General features: G+C 40.6%; 2 protein-coding genes across 2 annotated transcripts; one reads left to right on the top strand and one right to left on the bottom strand.

Moving 5' to 3' along the window:
• Positions 1-400: 400 nt before the first annotated feature.
• LOC134657843 (cytochrome c oxidase subunit 4 isoform 1, mitochondrial-like) lies at positions 401-2,315 on the top strand. Its single transcript, XM_063513421.1, has 4 exons — positions 401-611; positions 1,064-1,256; positions 1,710-1,843; positions 2,240-2,315. Exons 1-4 carry the CDS (start codon positions 429-431, stop codon positions 2,243-2,245), a joined length of 516 nt encoding a protein of 171 aa, XP_063369491.1. The 5' UTR covers positions 401-428; the 3' UTR covers positions 2,246-2,315.
• A 2,342-nt stretch (positions 2,316-4,657) lies between these two features.
• On the bottom strand, positions 4,658-11,316 carry LOC134658160 (uncharacterized). The gene is made up of 8 exons (XM_063513768.1): positions 10,765-11,316; positions 9,231-9,399; positions 8,352-8,505; positions 7,946-8,059; positions 7,167-7,261; positions 6,696-6,759; positions 6,060-6,266; positions 4,658-5,509 (listed from the first exon to the last, which is right to left on the bottom strand). The coding sequence occupies exons 1-8, from the start codon at positions 11,234-11,236 to the stop codon at positions 4,658-4,660; spliced, it is 2,127 nt and encodes a 708-aa protein (XP_063369838.1). The 5' UTR covers positions 11,237-11,316.
• Positions 11,317-12,510: the final 1,194 nt, after the last annotated feature.

Genomic DNA, 12,510 nt, shown 5'->3' with positions numbered 1-12,510 from the left:
CAAAATTACAGGACGTCGAAAAAGGCCTGAATCGCTTCGAGAAAAGGATGGTACGGCCGTGCCTCTTTGTTTTGCTCGACTTAGCGGGGGCACGCCCGTGCCCCCTGATATGACATTGATACCATAAGGGCGCTTTGTTGACAAAGGGTCTACCGGGAAACGCGAAAATCGAGACTTCAGCTATCTGCCTTTTTATCACTCGAATATCCAAGAGTGATCTATCACTTAACAAAATTTCGACTCTCGTTTACGGTAGACCCTCAGATTGTGAGTACCTAATTGTGGTAGTGGCGCCCCCCTACGCAGAGTTTCGGTAATATACAAACCTTTTTCAACTCTACTTCACCGGCCGCGAAAACAAAAGCGAAAACGTCAATTCAAATCGCTTTCTGACTTGTAAAATTTTGTCAACTGTCAGTCTGATAACAATGGCTATGTTAAAATCCCTCTTTTGCCCTGCCATCCGGCACGTCAGGACTATTACCAATCGGTGCAGGATCGGGACGAGGGACGTAGTGGGCTATGGCCATAATGGGGGATACAACTATAAAGATGACCCGCACTTTCCCTTCCCGGCGATTCGGTTCAAGGAGAACACTAAGGACATTGTGGTAAGACTCTTTTCGTCGTTTTATTCCGATTTACTCGCACAAGACTCAAGAGATTTAAGGCGAGATTCCACCAGTGTGCGGCACAAGCATATTCAATTCAGTACAAAAATGCTTGTGCTGCACACTTTGCCGAGAGTTTAATAGTACATTACTGCAGAGGCCGTGAAGTAAGGGATTGCAGGACGAGATTGCGGCGAGAAAGCGAGTCTTGCAATCCCTGTTCCGGCCAAGGATTGTATAGTGCTTTTCTCAAACATTGTAAGAAAATACATAAAAATGTAAATTGCCGCCTTTTTTATTTTTTAAACTTGACATTTGAAAAAGTTTACACCATGTTTAACCGCTTATAAAGTAGTAGTATAGATCTTTAGATTTTTTTTGACACGTCACATATAGCTTCTATCCGACAAAGAGCAACCGGCCGCCCGTATTTAACGTGGTACTCATTTCAGGCTCTCCGCCAAAAAGAGTGCGGCGACTGGAAGATGCTGTGCTGTGAAGAAAAGAAAGCGTTATACCGCGCGTCGTTCTGTCAGACGTTCGCGGAGTTCCAGCACCCCACGCACCACTGGAAGATCGTCATCGGCGCCGGCATGTTCTTATTGTCCTGGATGTGCTGGCATCAGATGATATACCGCCATTTTAGTTAGTCACCTAATATTACCTCTCTCTTTCTTTTTATATCACAGAAGCAGAGAATAGATGTAAGCACCTACACATAGAGTTGCGACACATGCGCCGGCGACGGACAGAAAATTCGCAATAATGCGAAGGAATTAAAAACACGTTTTAATCATTCTGACAACATACCAAAACAACCTGCATAATTTTGTCGGGTTCATTGTTGCCCACCAAGCCTTGTTGGGGAACAACGTCTATCGTTTTGACGTGACACTTAGGACTTTTTAGAAGTAGGCGAAAGTGAGACTATTATGAGTCTCTGACAAGGACAAACAATAGCTTATATCGCGCTTTTTTTCTGAGACATATTACTGAAAGTACCATATCTAAGACCGTCCCGTTCGGTATTATCGCAAAGTTAAACACCTGAAGTCCCATTCGACTTCAACAACTTTGAATGAAAATTTTGGATTGCAGTCGCGGAGCCCAATTGGCCGGACTCGTATTCCCTGGAGTCGCGCATGGCGCAGCTTCGTCGCATGCTGGAGTTACACGTGCAGCCGATCGACGGCTTGTCCTCTAAGTGGGATTACGACAACGACTGCTGGAAGGTAAAAGAGCAGTGCAACTTGTGTCATTGTAAAAGGCAATTTGCTGATCGAGAGACATTCTTCATCAGCAAACAGCTTTATCGCAAGCGCAAGATTCCATGCAGTCGATCGACGGATTGTTTTCTCTGTGAGACTATAACAACGACCGTTGGAAGGTAAGCGTGCCGCCTAATGCCAAAACACCCTCGTAAAAGTGATGATAGGCTGGGAAGAAGAAAAAAAGGTAATACCACGTCTAGAGCGGGAGCAGCCAATTGAAGATCTCTATGCTGAGATCCTTACCTGTCCTCAATTTTAATTGGTGAAATAGTAAATGTAGCGGACATCACTGTTTAGGAATACAAGTGCAATTTCTAGGTACGTGTAGATTTAATATGAATATTTCTGTTGTTTCAGAAATAAGATGCAGGATTGGAGTTCATTATGTCCTGTTGTTATTGGAGTACTATGTTGAATATACGTTTCGGACCAATGTAAGAGTTTTTATTTATATAGCCCTCTCCTCCACTCGTGCGCGAATCGCGGCTTCGCGCCGCGCACATGCCGCACATGAGTCTGGAGGGAACTTATCACAAGTAGGTAAATAGTGTACCTACACTACAAATACTACAATACATAATAGCATTTTATACAATCGTGATATAATGGAGAGCTTTTCAGTCGAGTACCGTGTTTAGGCATCGAAGCTTGCCGAGTTGCCTAAGGAAGGTACGAGATTGAATAGCTTGATTATATCACTATTGTATACAATAGGTGAGGGTGGGGAGGGTCGATCCCTAGGGGACACTTGGTAAACTTCATTTTTAATCAAACCAAACGAGATACAATTTTTTGCGCTGGTAACACTCATTCATTCGTTCCTAACTTCACGTTCTGTCATGGCACTGTATCGGAAAAGTCAGTGGTTCAAAAATGACGGACGGTGAAAGATTTTCTGCGTACTATATTCAATTTTCGATAAGCTTTAACTGGATTTATTTTATAATATGAGATGCAAATTATGTTAGCGAGTGTGCTTATTTTATTTGTTGTTTATTGAAGTGATGATTAACTTGGATTACATTGATATACGCGAACACATGTTTCGAGTACGGCACGTTTTATAATCTTACTTATGTATGGGGAGACTTTGTCTTTTTCTTCAGGGGAGATATGATTCCGGGATCATGTCACCCCCAAAGCGATCAAGTATACATTGTAATAAATTTACGTACAAAATGATTCATAGAACTATCATAAATATTTTCTTTTCTTTAGTAAATCATGCCGCGAAAGTACGACCAGAGAAACACTGATTTAAACTTTCAAGGTTTTTGACTCATTATTGTTTATTAAAACGGAATTTAATAGCGTATAATTCAGTTTTTAATTATACAACCGACTCCGAAAACGGAATTATCCCTGTGGCCTTTGAAAAGACTGACTAAAGTTGACATCAACATTTTACGAACTACCCGTACTTGGTCTTTTTTATCAAGTTAAACGTTTTACACACAGGGGATGTTACTCAGTCGACAAAAAACACTTATAACGATATTTGGTTTTCAACCGAAGATATTTGTTTTTATGGATGAAATGCTATTTCAATGGCTTTCCGACCTTATGTACTATAGAACCGACGGTCCATAGAAAGGATTTTAGGATTATGCAGCTCAAACACCGTCCTCGAAACGTGAGCAGTAAATTTCTAAACTTATTTATTATACTAAACAATAACGACCAGTGATGGGTAAAAAAATTAAAATTGCTGTAGGTATCTGACGCTAAAAATACCTTCATAAGAACTTTAATAAAATTAGCTTGTTACAAGAAATTTTATGTTAATAACTTAGATTTTTGTTTTTTTTTGGTACAAAAATTGATTCCCTATTTTATGTTGTTTTATGGATAATACGATTACATTGTTTTTTAAAAGTATAAGATTATGGATTAATATGTGTTTGATATCTTCATATATTAATTTTCTGTAGATAAAGTGAATAAATTAATGTAGATACTACCCTCGAAATATGACATTACCACTTAAAATCTTTTTACCAAGTGTCCCCAAATCTGGAAGACTTGATCCCTTCGGCTTAGACATCTGATTACCGGAAATACAACTTCAAAGCATGGAAGATGCAATATATATATGTTTGCTGTGTATTTTACAAATTATAGATGCATTGCTAATAGCGATCCGAGTTATATAATCAATGAGAATCTGGTATGGGGAGACATGGTAAAAATATGTTTACCATGTGTCCCAAGAACCAGGGTCACTTGATCCCCCTAGGATCAAGGCTCCCGACCAGGGGTAAACAAGTCTCCCTTACATAGGGGACACATGGTAAAAGTCAACAGTATGGGTTTTCATTAAATAATGATCTAAGTTATTGCACAAATCTGTTCTAATTTAAACTATTAATGAAGAGATAAATTCTGAGTCGTATGGTCTATAAAGTTTTTCAATACTACAAATAGTTAAGAAAATGTATGCTAAAAACAAAAGGGGTGATCAACCCTCCCCAGTTTCCCCTACTTTTTCTACGAGTCAACAAAAAAAATACTTAAAACTAGTAGAAGAATCATATATGTAGGTAATGAATATTATAGTTGCCTAAACAGTATCGAAATGAATATTATAGTTGAGTTGGGGTCCCATAGTGAAAAAAGTATGCGATTTCACATTGGTATACGAAGTCTTAATTCAAGCATTGCAGTCGACGAGTAGAAAAACAATATTGAAGTTTAGGTGCATTTAATTTGGGGAAAATACACATTATCATCGTAATTAACTAATACACCAATTTTTAGATCATCCTTGTTAAAAGTCTAAACAAGCTCCTGAGCTTGCCGAATTTTAGCTGCTAACACTTTAAATCCTCTTTTGTAAACGGGGTCGTTCTTATGCACTTCAATTCTCTCAGTAGTACCAGAATCCAACATTACAATGACTGCCGTATCATCTTCAAATCTTTCAATTTTAGATTTTCTTGGTTGCTTTAGTTCAATTGGGTCTCTTCTTGGGTATTGAAATCTTATTGGCTCTGTCTGATAATCATCAAAGTCTTTTGGATTTCCGCGTATACTATTAGAAGCTTTCGGTACTTTCTTATTACCTTTTTTGCATATAGCGCAGTTTTCTTCATCAGGGTTTGTTTTGATGTCATTAAGTGTATTGTCAAAGTCATTTTTAATTAGGCTTGCTTCTGTTGTAGTATATTCATTTGTAGACTCGTCGATGTCTTCGTAAATGCCTTGTGAGCCATAGCCATATGCTAAATTTGTTGTCATTGTAGCCATCGTTCTTGTATCAAACTGATCTGCAGGTGCATAATTCTCGCTTGTCGGATCTGTCTGCTCGTTTGACGGCACATCTCTCCAGTACTCGTCTGGTATATCGGGGATTGGTTCCGGAGTTTCAGTTTGAAGTAAGTTTGCCACAAATTCTGGATTAGGGAACATGCTAGGGTCGCTGGGGAAATCATGTAAAAATGATTGGTTAACTATTATAGGGTTTTCGTTGTCGTCTAACGTTTCTATTGGCCCGTAAAGAACATCATTGACGTTGAAGTTCTCTCTGTATACATCCTTCATAGCTTCGTCTACGTTTAGAATTTCATCCTTTTCATTGTTTTCAGTAAAGTCCCTCAGTTCATTAATCTCGGATGAGATTTTTGAATTCTGTAAACAATGGAATCATTAAAAAATTACGAAGAGTAACAAACGTTAATCAATAAGCAAACATTTGCACCAACGAGTAGGAAACACTGGGTATCTAAATATGTAGGTACATATAGAGTTTACGTATTAGAAAAATTTATAGCTGCATCAAACAAATTCGACTCAAAAGCATTGCGTATGTTATGTTGTAGAATTGTAAAGCTAAACTAGCCTATACCGACATCATAAAATTAATGTTTTTATATTAACCAACAAAAAGACGGTTGTTGAATGAGAGTGCCATCCCATCAATCAATCAGCGCGTTGGCGACCATTGCCTACGTGTATTACCTGGGCAATAAGCTTCTATAAGACGCTGTCGATTCACTTATCGAAGATACCAAGGCTGCTAAAGACGGTGGTTACATTGGAGATTGGGGGGAGCTGAAGATATAACTCCTCCGCAGTGCCGGCCCGAGCCCTTGATCAGGGTAGAGCGAATTCGGGTTTTGGCGCCCTTCGTTGAAGTTTTCAAGCGTATTTTATAGAGCGGCCGTTCCAATCGCTCTACCCTAGATCCGGCCCTGCTCCTACGTTGGCAACAAGTGCCGTGGTTTGTTACCTGGGAAAGCTTCTGGAACTCGCTTTCGATCCACTTATCGTAAGGACTGAGGCGAGTGAAGACCGTGGGTGCTTCTGCGGCGCCGCAGTGCGGGGAGCCGAAGCTGATAACTCCAACCAACACGTTGTCCACCAGTGCCGGTCCGCCGGCATCGTGCTGCCAATCATACGTAGAAGTAGAATAGAGCCAACTGACAATGATCTTGCTTGATCTTGGAATAGCCTTGTGGCATCTGCTTCTGCTAGGGTTTCAGTCACTGGCTTTATGTAAGCCGTCCAAGCTATTTATGGACGGCATAGCATACCGAGAGAGTCGTAGTAGACTGGAGTCTGCTACGGCGTGTTTTACTCGGTAAGATTAAATAGATCTCATATGGATGTACTCGTATGAGTATGTGCGTATATTCAGCACCCCATTGTATAAAAAACTACAAGTAACAATTTCTGTAATCTGATAACATTGACGCGATTGACCATGTCGAAAGGCCTTTGGATCAGTCTTGCAGGGAAATATCAAGTTCAGGGGTGGCGGCCTGGTTCTAGTCTCCGAGAAGGTTTAAGTGACGGTAGTGTGATAGGTACTTACGTTGCATGCTCCCGCGCCTCGGTCAACGAACCCAGCGCAGAAAGCCTTATCAGTAACGAACTCTCTGAAACATCATTTGCTATCTCATATTTTTTATTTGTAATGTATCTAATCTCGTTGTAGGTATATTTCAATCAACCTCATGCAGTAATTTCTGTACCGAGACTGACTGAAATTGCAAGTCACGTTCGTACGTTTCCGTGAAAATACCATGGAAAATAATAATGCACTATTTACACCTGTAGTAATATGTAGTAAATGTACACGACCTAGTACAGTGCTAGCTAGCTCGTAATGATAGTTTGATTAGTAGGTAAGATGGTAAGAAAGGTACAGGCGAAAATAATGTACATTTTTCACCAAAAAAGGGCAATGAACGGAAACGGACACGTGGAGGCAAAAATGGAATTCCACTCTTATTCAGTGGAAGCATTTCAACATAGCGAATTATGCGGTTTCGCAATAACTTACTTTGTGTAAATATACTGGCAGGCACTAAAGTCGTAAAGTTCGACTTTTGCTTCCGAAAGCGGTCTGTCTTCTTCAGGCAGGTCTGCTTCATCTGTCTATATCAATAACATTTTGGTTTTAAAAAATCTTTTGATTTAGTCATAAAAAACTACTAGGTATATGTGCATTGAACTATAATGAGCAGCAAAGGACTGGCACAGTTTCCTTTTAATGCCATAAAACGATAGTTCCTCAAAACGAAAGAACTCCAGCCACTCTAGGCCCTGTAAGTAGTAAGTACAGTCAGCAGCAGAAGTTGCTGAGCGGGCGAGGTGTTCAAAATGACCTTGACGCGCTCTTATTCTCTTAACAATAAAGTCGCGTCAAGATAATTTTGAACACCTCGCCCGCTTAGCAACTATTGCTGCTGACTGTACTAGCCGCCCCTTTTTCAGCACCCACCATATAGGTATAGTATAGACTGCCGATCGCCGCCCCTAATATCTCGCCGCTCTAGGCCCGGGCCTACTTGGCCTTAGACCAAATCCGCCACTGGTTACGGGGCTGTTGCTGCTTTTTTTTATGGGCTTACTCATGGCCACAGACTAGCCGAGGTGAAGACGTGGCCTACGATGGAGCGAGCCTGCCCAGAAGGTGCCTACTGTTCACCCTTGATTTGAAGCTTCTAGGCGGATTTGACGCCGGCAAGGAATTTCATTCCTTGCTGTAGCTGACAAAACAGCTATGCTACAACGAGAGCAGTTATTATGTCTAGTCTATAATACGAGTGGACAGCTCACCTTTCTTCGACCCCAGCCCAGTATGACGACGTTTTTGACGCTGGGTTTCAGAGCGCTTGTTGCCGCCGTGTCGTACTGGATGGCTACCACGCGCTGTTGTCTGAATCGCAGTGCCTTTCACATTCAAAAATATGTCATTGGGAGAAGGGGTGATCGTAAAATATGGCGGCGCGGCGGCAGCTATCAAGCCATGTCTATGTTTTGAAAAATGACAACGTTGATAGACGGTTTCTAGCATTACCACCTGTCGCGTTCTTGTGGATTAAATCTAAAATTGCGTCTGGATATGCAGATAAATAGAGAAAAAATAAAGGAAGTTCCCAGATTTTTGAAAGGCGAGACGAGACGAGAGACGTGTTTGAGTCAGACTGGCTCAATGGTTTAAGGTACAATAAGGCAGACTTACTTTCCGAGTCCGTAGAAGCATTAAGTTGTTAGCCAGAGTTTTCCGGTTGAACTGCGGATGGAAGATTAGCTCGTCTATGTTTATGAGGTAGCCCTTTTTGCTGACGAAGTCGCTGGCTACTCGGATTTGAACGTGTGCATTTAAATCTGAAGGACTGAGGGACAAAAAAAGGCTATTACTTAAAGCATAGACAAACTACCTATATACTAAGCTAGATGGCGCTGATAATCATAATTTTTGTAGAATTATCGCCTCAAATGGAGCGAGGCGTCCCATAGATAGAACTCAATCCCCAACGGCTTGCTTAATATAATTATGACAATTGAGTAACTTATGGTACAGTCTCAAAGAAAACAGAGTCGCAATAAGGGTTATTCTTTTAGTACCTTTTTGGTACGGAACCCTAAAAAGAGGTCTAATTTGTCAGACTTGCTCAGCAGCATGAATATACGACGTGTTTCATCTTAGCTACACAACTCTTGACTAAGCGATCAATGGCTCACCGCATGAGACAGGAGCCAGTGCTGAGCGCCAAGCTCTCGTGTACTAGCGAGCCGGCACACACGAACCGCCCCGCCAGGTGCACGCTCACCATGATCGGGTATCGCTTGATACCCGTGCTACTGCCTTCGAAGATACGCCGCACCTCATCTTAGCTACACAATTCTTGACTAAGCGATCAATGGCTCACCGCATGAGACAGTAGGCCGTGCTGAGCGCCAAGCTCTCGTGTACTAGCGAGCCGGCACACACGAACCGCCCCGCCAGGTGCACGCTCACCATGAACGGGTATCGCTTGATACCCGTGCTACTGCTTTCGAAGATACGCCGCACCTCATCTTAGCTACATAACTCTTGACTAAGCGATCAATGGCTCACCGCATGAGACAGGAGGCCGTGCTGAGCGCCAAGCTCTCGTGTACCAGCGAGCCGGCACATACGAAGCGCCCCGCCAGCTGCACGCTCACCATGAACGGGTATCGCTTGATACCCGTGCTACTGCCTTCGAAGATACGCCGCGCCTCATCTTTGCTAAGTTTCTTTGTGCCTAAAGAAAAGCAACACGAATGTACAAGGGCCATAGTATATACCAGCGATGTTGCGAATATCCGCATCCGTATCCGCAACCGCGGAACTTCCGCATTATTTTCAACATCCGCATCCGCATAAAATCGATGCGGAGTTTAATGCGGATGTGGAACAGGAACGTCTTAGCATCGGCGTAAGTGCTAGACTGCTAGGTAATTTAGTCATTAGCCAAAAAAACCTATTAGAATGAGCAGTCAAGCGTGTGTGGGACTTAATGGAACCCTTAGAACGCGAGTCCGACTCGCATATGGCCGGTTTTTTCAAATAAAAATTACTAAAATGTAATATTTGACGTTTTTAGGGTTCCGTACCCACAGGGTAAAAACGGGACCCTATTACTAAGACTCCGCTGTCCGTCCGTCTGTCACCAGGCTGTATCTCATGAACCGTGATAGCTAGACAGTTGAAATTTTCACAGATGATGTATTTCTGTTGCCGCTATAACAACAAATACTAAAAACAGAATAAAATAAAGATTTAAGTGAGGCTCCCATACAACAAACGTGATTTTTGACCGAAGTTAAGCAACGTCGGGCGGGGTCAGTACTTGGATGGGTGACTGTTTTTTTGCTTGTTTTGCTCTATTTTTTGTTGATGGTGCGGAACCCTCCGTGTGCGAGTCCGACTAGCACTTGGCCGGTTTTTTATGTACCTATCTTGACATCCGCATCCGCATCCGCGGATGTGAGCCTTTAAAAATCCGTCAAAAAATCGGCATCCGCAACATCCCTGGTATAAACGGGGGATTGCTGATGTGATGTGACAAGAGTTGATGATAAGAACGAAGAAGACTAACATATATGACTGTCGGTATATCACGAGCTGCAGGCGTACACGTCACCTGCAATAATATGTTACACAGTAAAGGCCGCAAAAATATCGAGCACGCTCTTATTTGTAGAGCCATAAGAGCGTGTCACATATTTAAAACGGCCTTCGAAGAGTAACATATTATTGCAGGTGACTATACACAGCTGCAAACGCAGTAGAAGCAGGCGTGTCTCACTCCGCGATTTCGTCGCTTTGCTACATGTATACAAGTAGCTAAAAGTACATCCGTTCGGCCCCAATTTTGGGGAAAGCCATAAGCCGCGCGTGGCGCTGTCGCCACCTAGCGGCCATATCTGTGCTGATCGTAACAGACGCGTTTTGTTAGAGAGTGAGTCTTCTGTACTTAGTACTATTATTTATTCTGTGGTAGAAGGTAGAAGTAGCTGAGCGCCACTAATAGCCCTTTATTTTTGTGGGACGAAGAGCGTGTTGAAAATGCCCGTCATATTTCTATTTGGAGTTCTTCAATGATAAGTATGTAAAGTGTACTTACTTGGTAACTTAAGAACAGTTGCAGCAATTGTTTTGACATTTAAATTAAATCTTCTCGCCAAGTTAACAAAGTCTTGTCTTTCACTCAATGTGTTGTTACTCGTATCATTTTCGTGTTTTATTATAATTTCATTCCTTATCATTTCGTCAACAACTTCGTTAACGTTTGAAATGTAATAAGCAGTTTTATGGCTAATATTCGTTTTACTTATATCGCGTATTTCTTTATATGTTTTATGGTTTTTATAAAGCTCGTCTTGTATAAGACTGTGCTGAGGCATATACTCTTGTACGTTTTTGAGTTTTGAAACGTTTCTATTGATTTTCAAGGCAAGGAACAAGTCGTCAAGGATGTTTAGTATTTTGTCGTTAGTTTGGTGAAACATAGTCGTGTCTGTGGACTCCGAAAATGTGGTCATGATCATTGTTTTCAAGAAAACGGCGAAAATAATTGTCACTTCAAATTTAGTCATGTCTTGAGAATTATAATTAGAAATTGAAATGATTTCTGCAAGTATTGTCTACGTTAGGTCCCAATGAAATAAACAACTTCTACAAAATTATTGTTATTTTATTGCCTTGTCGTAAACTTTACACCTATTTCAGCATGAAATTTAATATCCTCTAGGCGCCCAGAGACCTATAAAAAGGTCTCGTGTTCCATTCAAATTTGAACTTTGTGTTGACAAAGTATAATTTCATTTTGCTTGGCAAGGTTTGACGTATGGGCGCCTAGAGGATATAATAAGCAATGCAACAGCAATTACCTGACTTATCGATTTGGTTTTCTATTTGTTTAGGTAGGTACCTATACCTACCACATTCAAATCAAAAGGTTCCTGTTCAATTATTTGAGATCAACATAAGATTGTTTTACCTTGGTACAGTCATTTGTAAAAAATTACCTACCTAAGTAGGTATCTAAAGTCACTTGTAATCAGATTTGTCAGATATTTTTGATATTCGTTGTGATATATATTATTGCAGGTGACTGTACTCGGACAATACCACTCTTGTTACAAGAATGTGTCTTGAGAAAGAGCTGCTGACAGTACCTACAGTCATCTAATTTGATTCCTAGACCACTATAGAACCTTGTCGTATTAACTAGTTGACACATGACATAGGTACATTATGTACATAAGCATTATATTATTATTGTATGTCAATAAGCATTGTCGTAGAAGATAAACAAATTAGTTCATTATGACATGGTTCTAAAGTGGCCTTAGGAATCAAATTGGTCGACTGTACCTACATATGTTGTAAAGCTAGACATTTACTGAACAATATGATTTTTAGGCCTTATTTTCTGTCTGTGACCTACTTAAGTCAAAACTAGTAAGCGCCTTTAGATATTTTTTAACCGACTTCCAAATCTAAAAGGTTATCAATTCGGTTGTATGTTCTTGTTGTATATTGCAATGTATAGTTAAGAAATAGCTTGAACATAGTGTCGTAAGATGTCATATATGAAAATAAATAAAATTGATTGCTAGCTTGTACTTTTGATTATGACAAATGGAGTTGATTTCAATTAATAAATAACCATTATTTTTGTACACAACTGACAATCGTCTGTATAATTTTTGGATTGTATTCTCAGTTTGAGTCATATCATTTCAAAGTTAAATTTCAGTTTACCCAAAAAACGATAGACCTAATTTAACTGGGCATATATTTCGAAATATCGATTGGAAATGGAGTGAAAGGATCGTTAAATTATATCGGTTGAAAGCTATAAATG

Source organism: Cydia amplana, chromosome 21 (genome assembly GCF_948474715.1).
Source record: "Cydia amplana chromosome 21, ilCydAmpl1.1, whole genome shotgun sequence".
Taxonomy (NCBI): Eukaryota; Metazoa; Arthropoda; class Insecta; order Lepidoptera; family Tortricidae; genus Cydia; species Cydia amplana.
The sequence above is the reverse complement of the archived record's forward strand: the minus strand, read 5'-3'. Positions and strand labels throughout refer to the sequence as shown.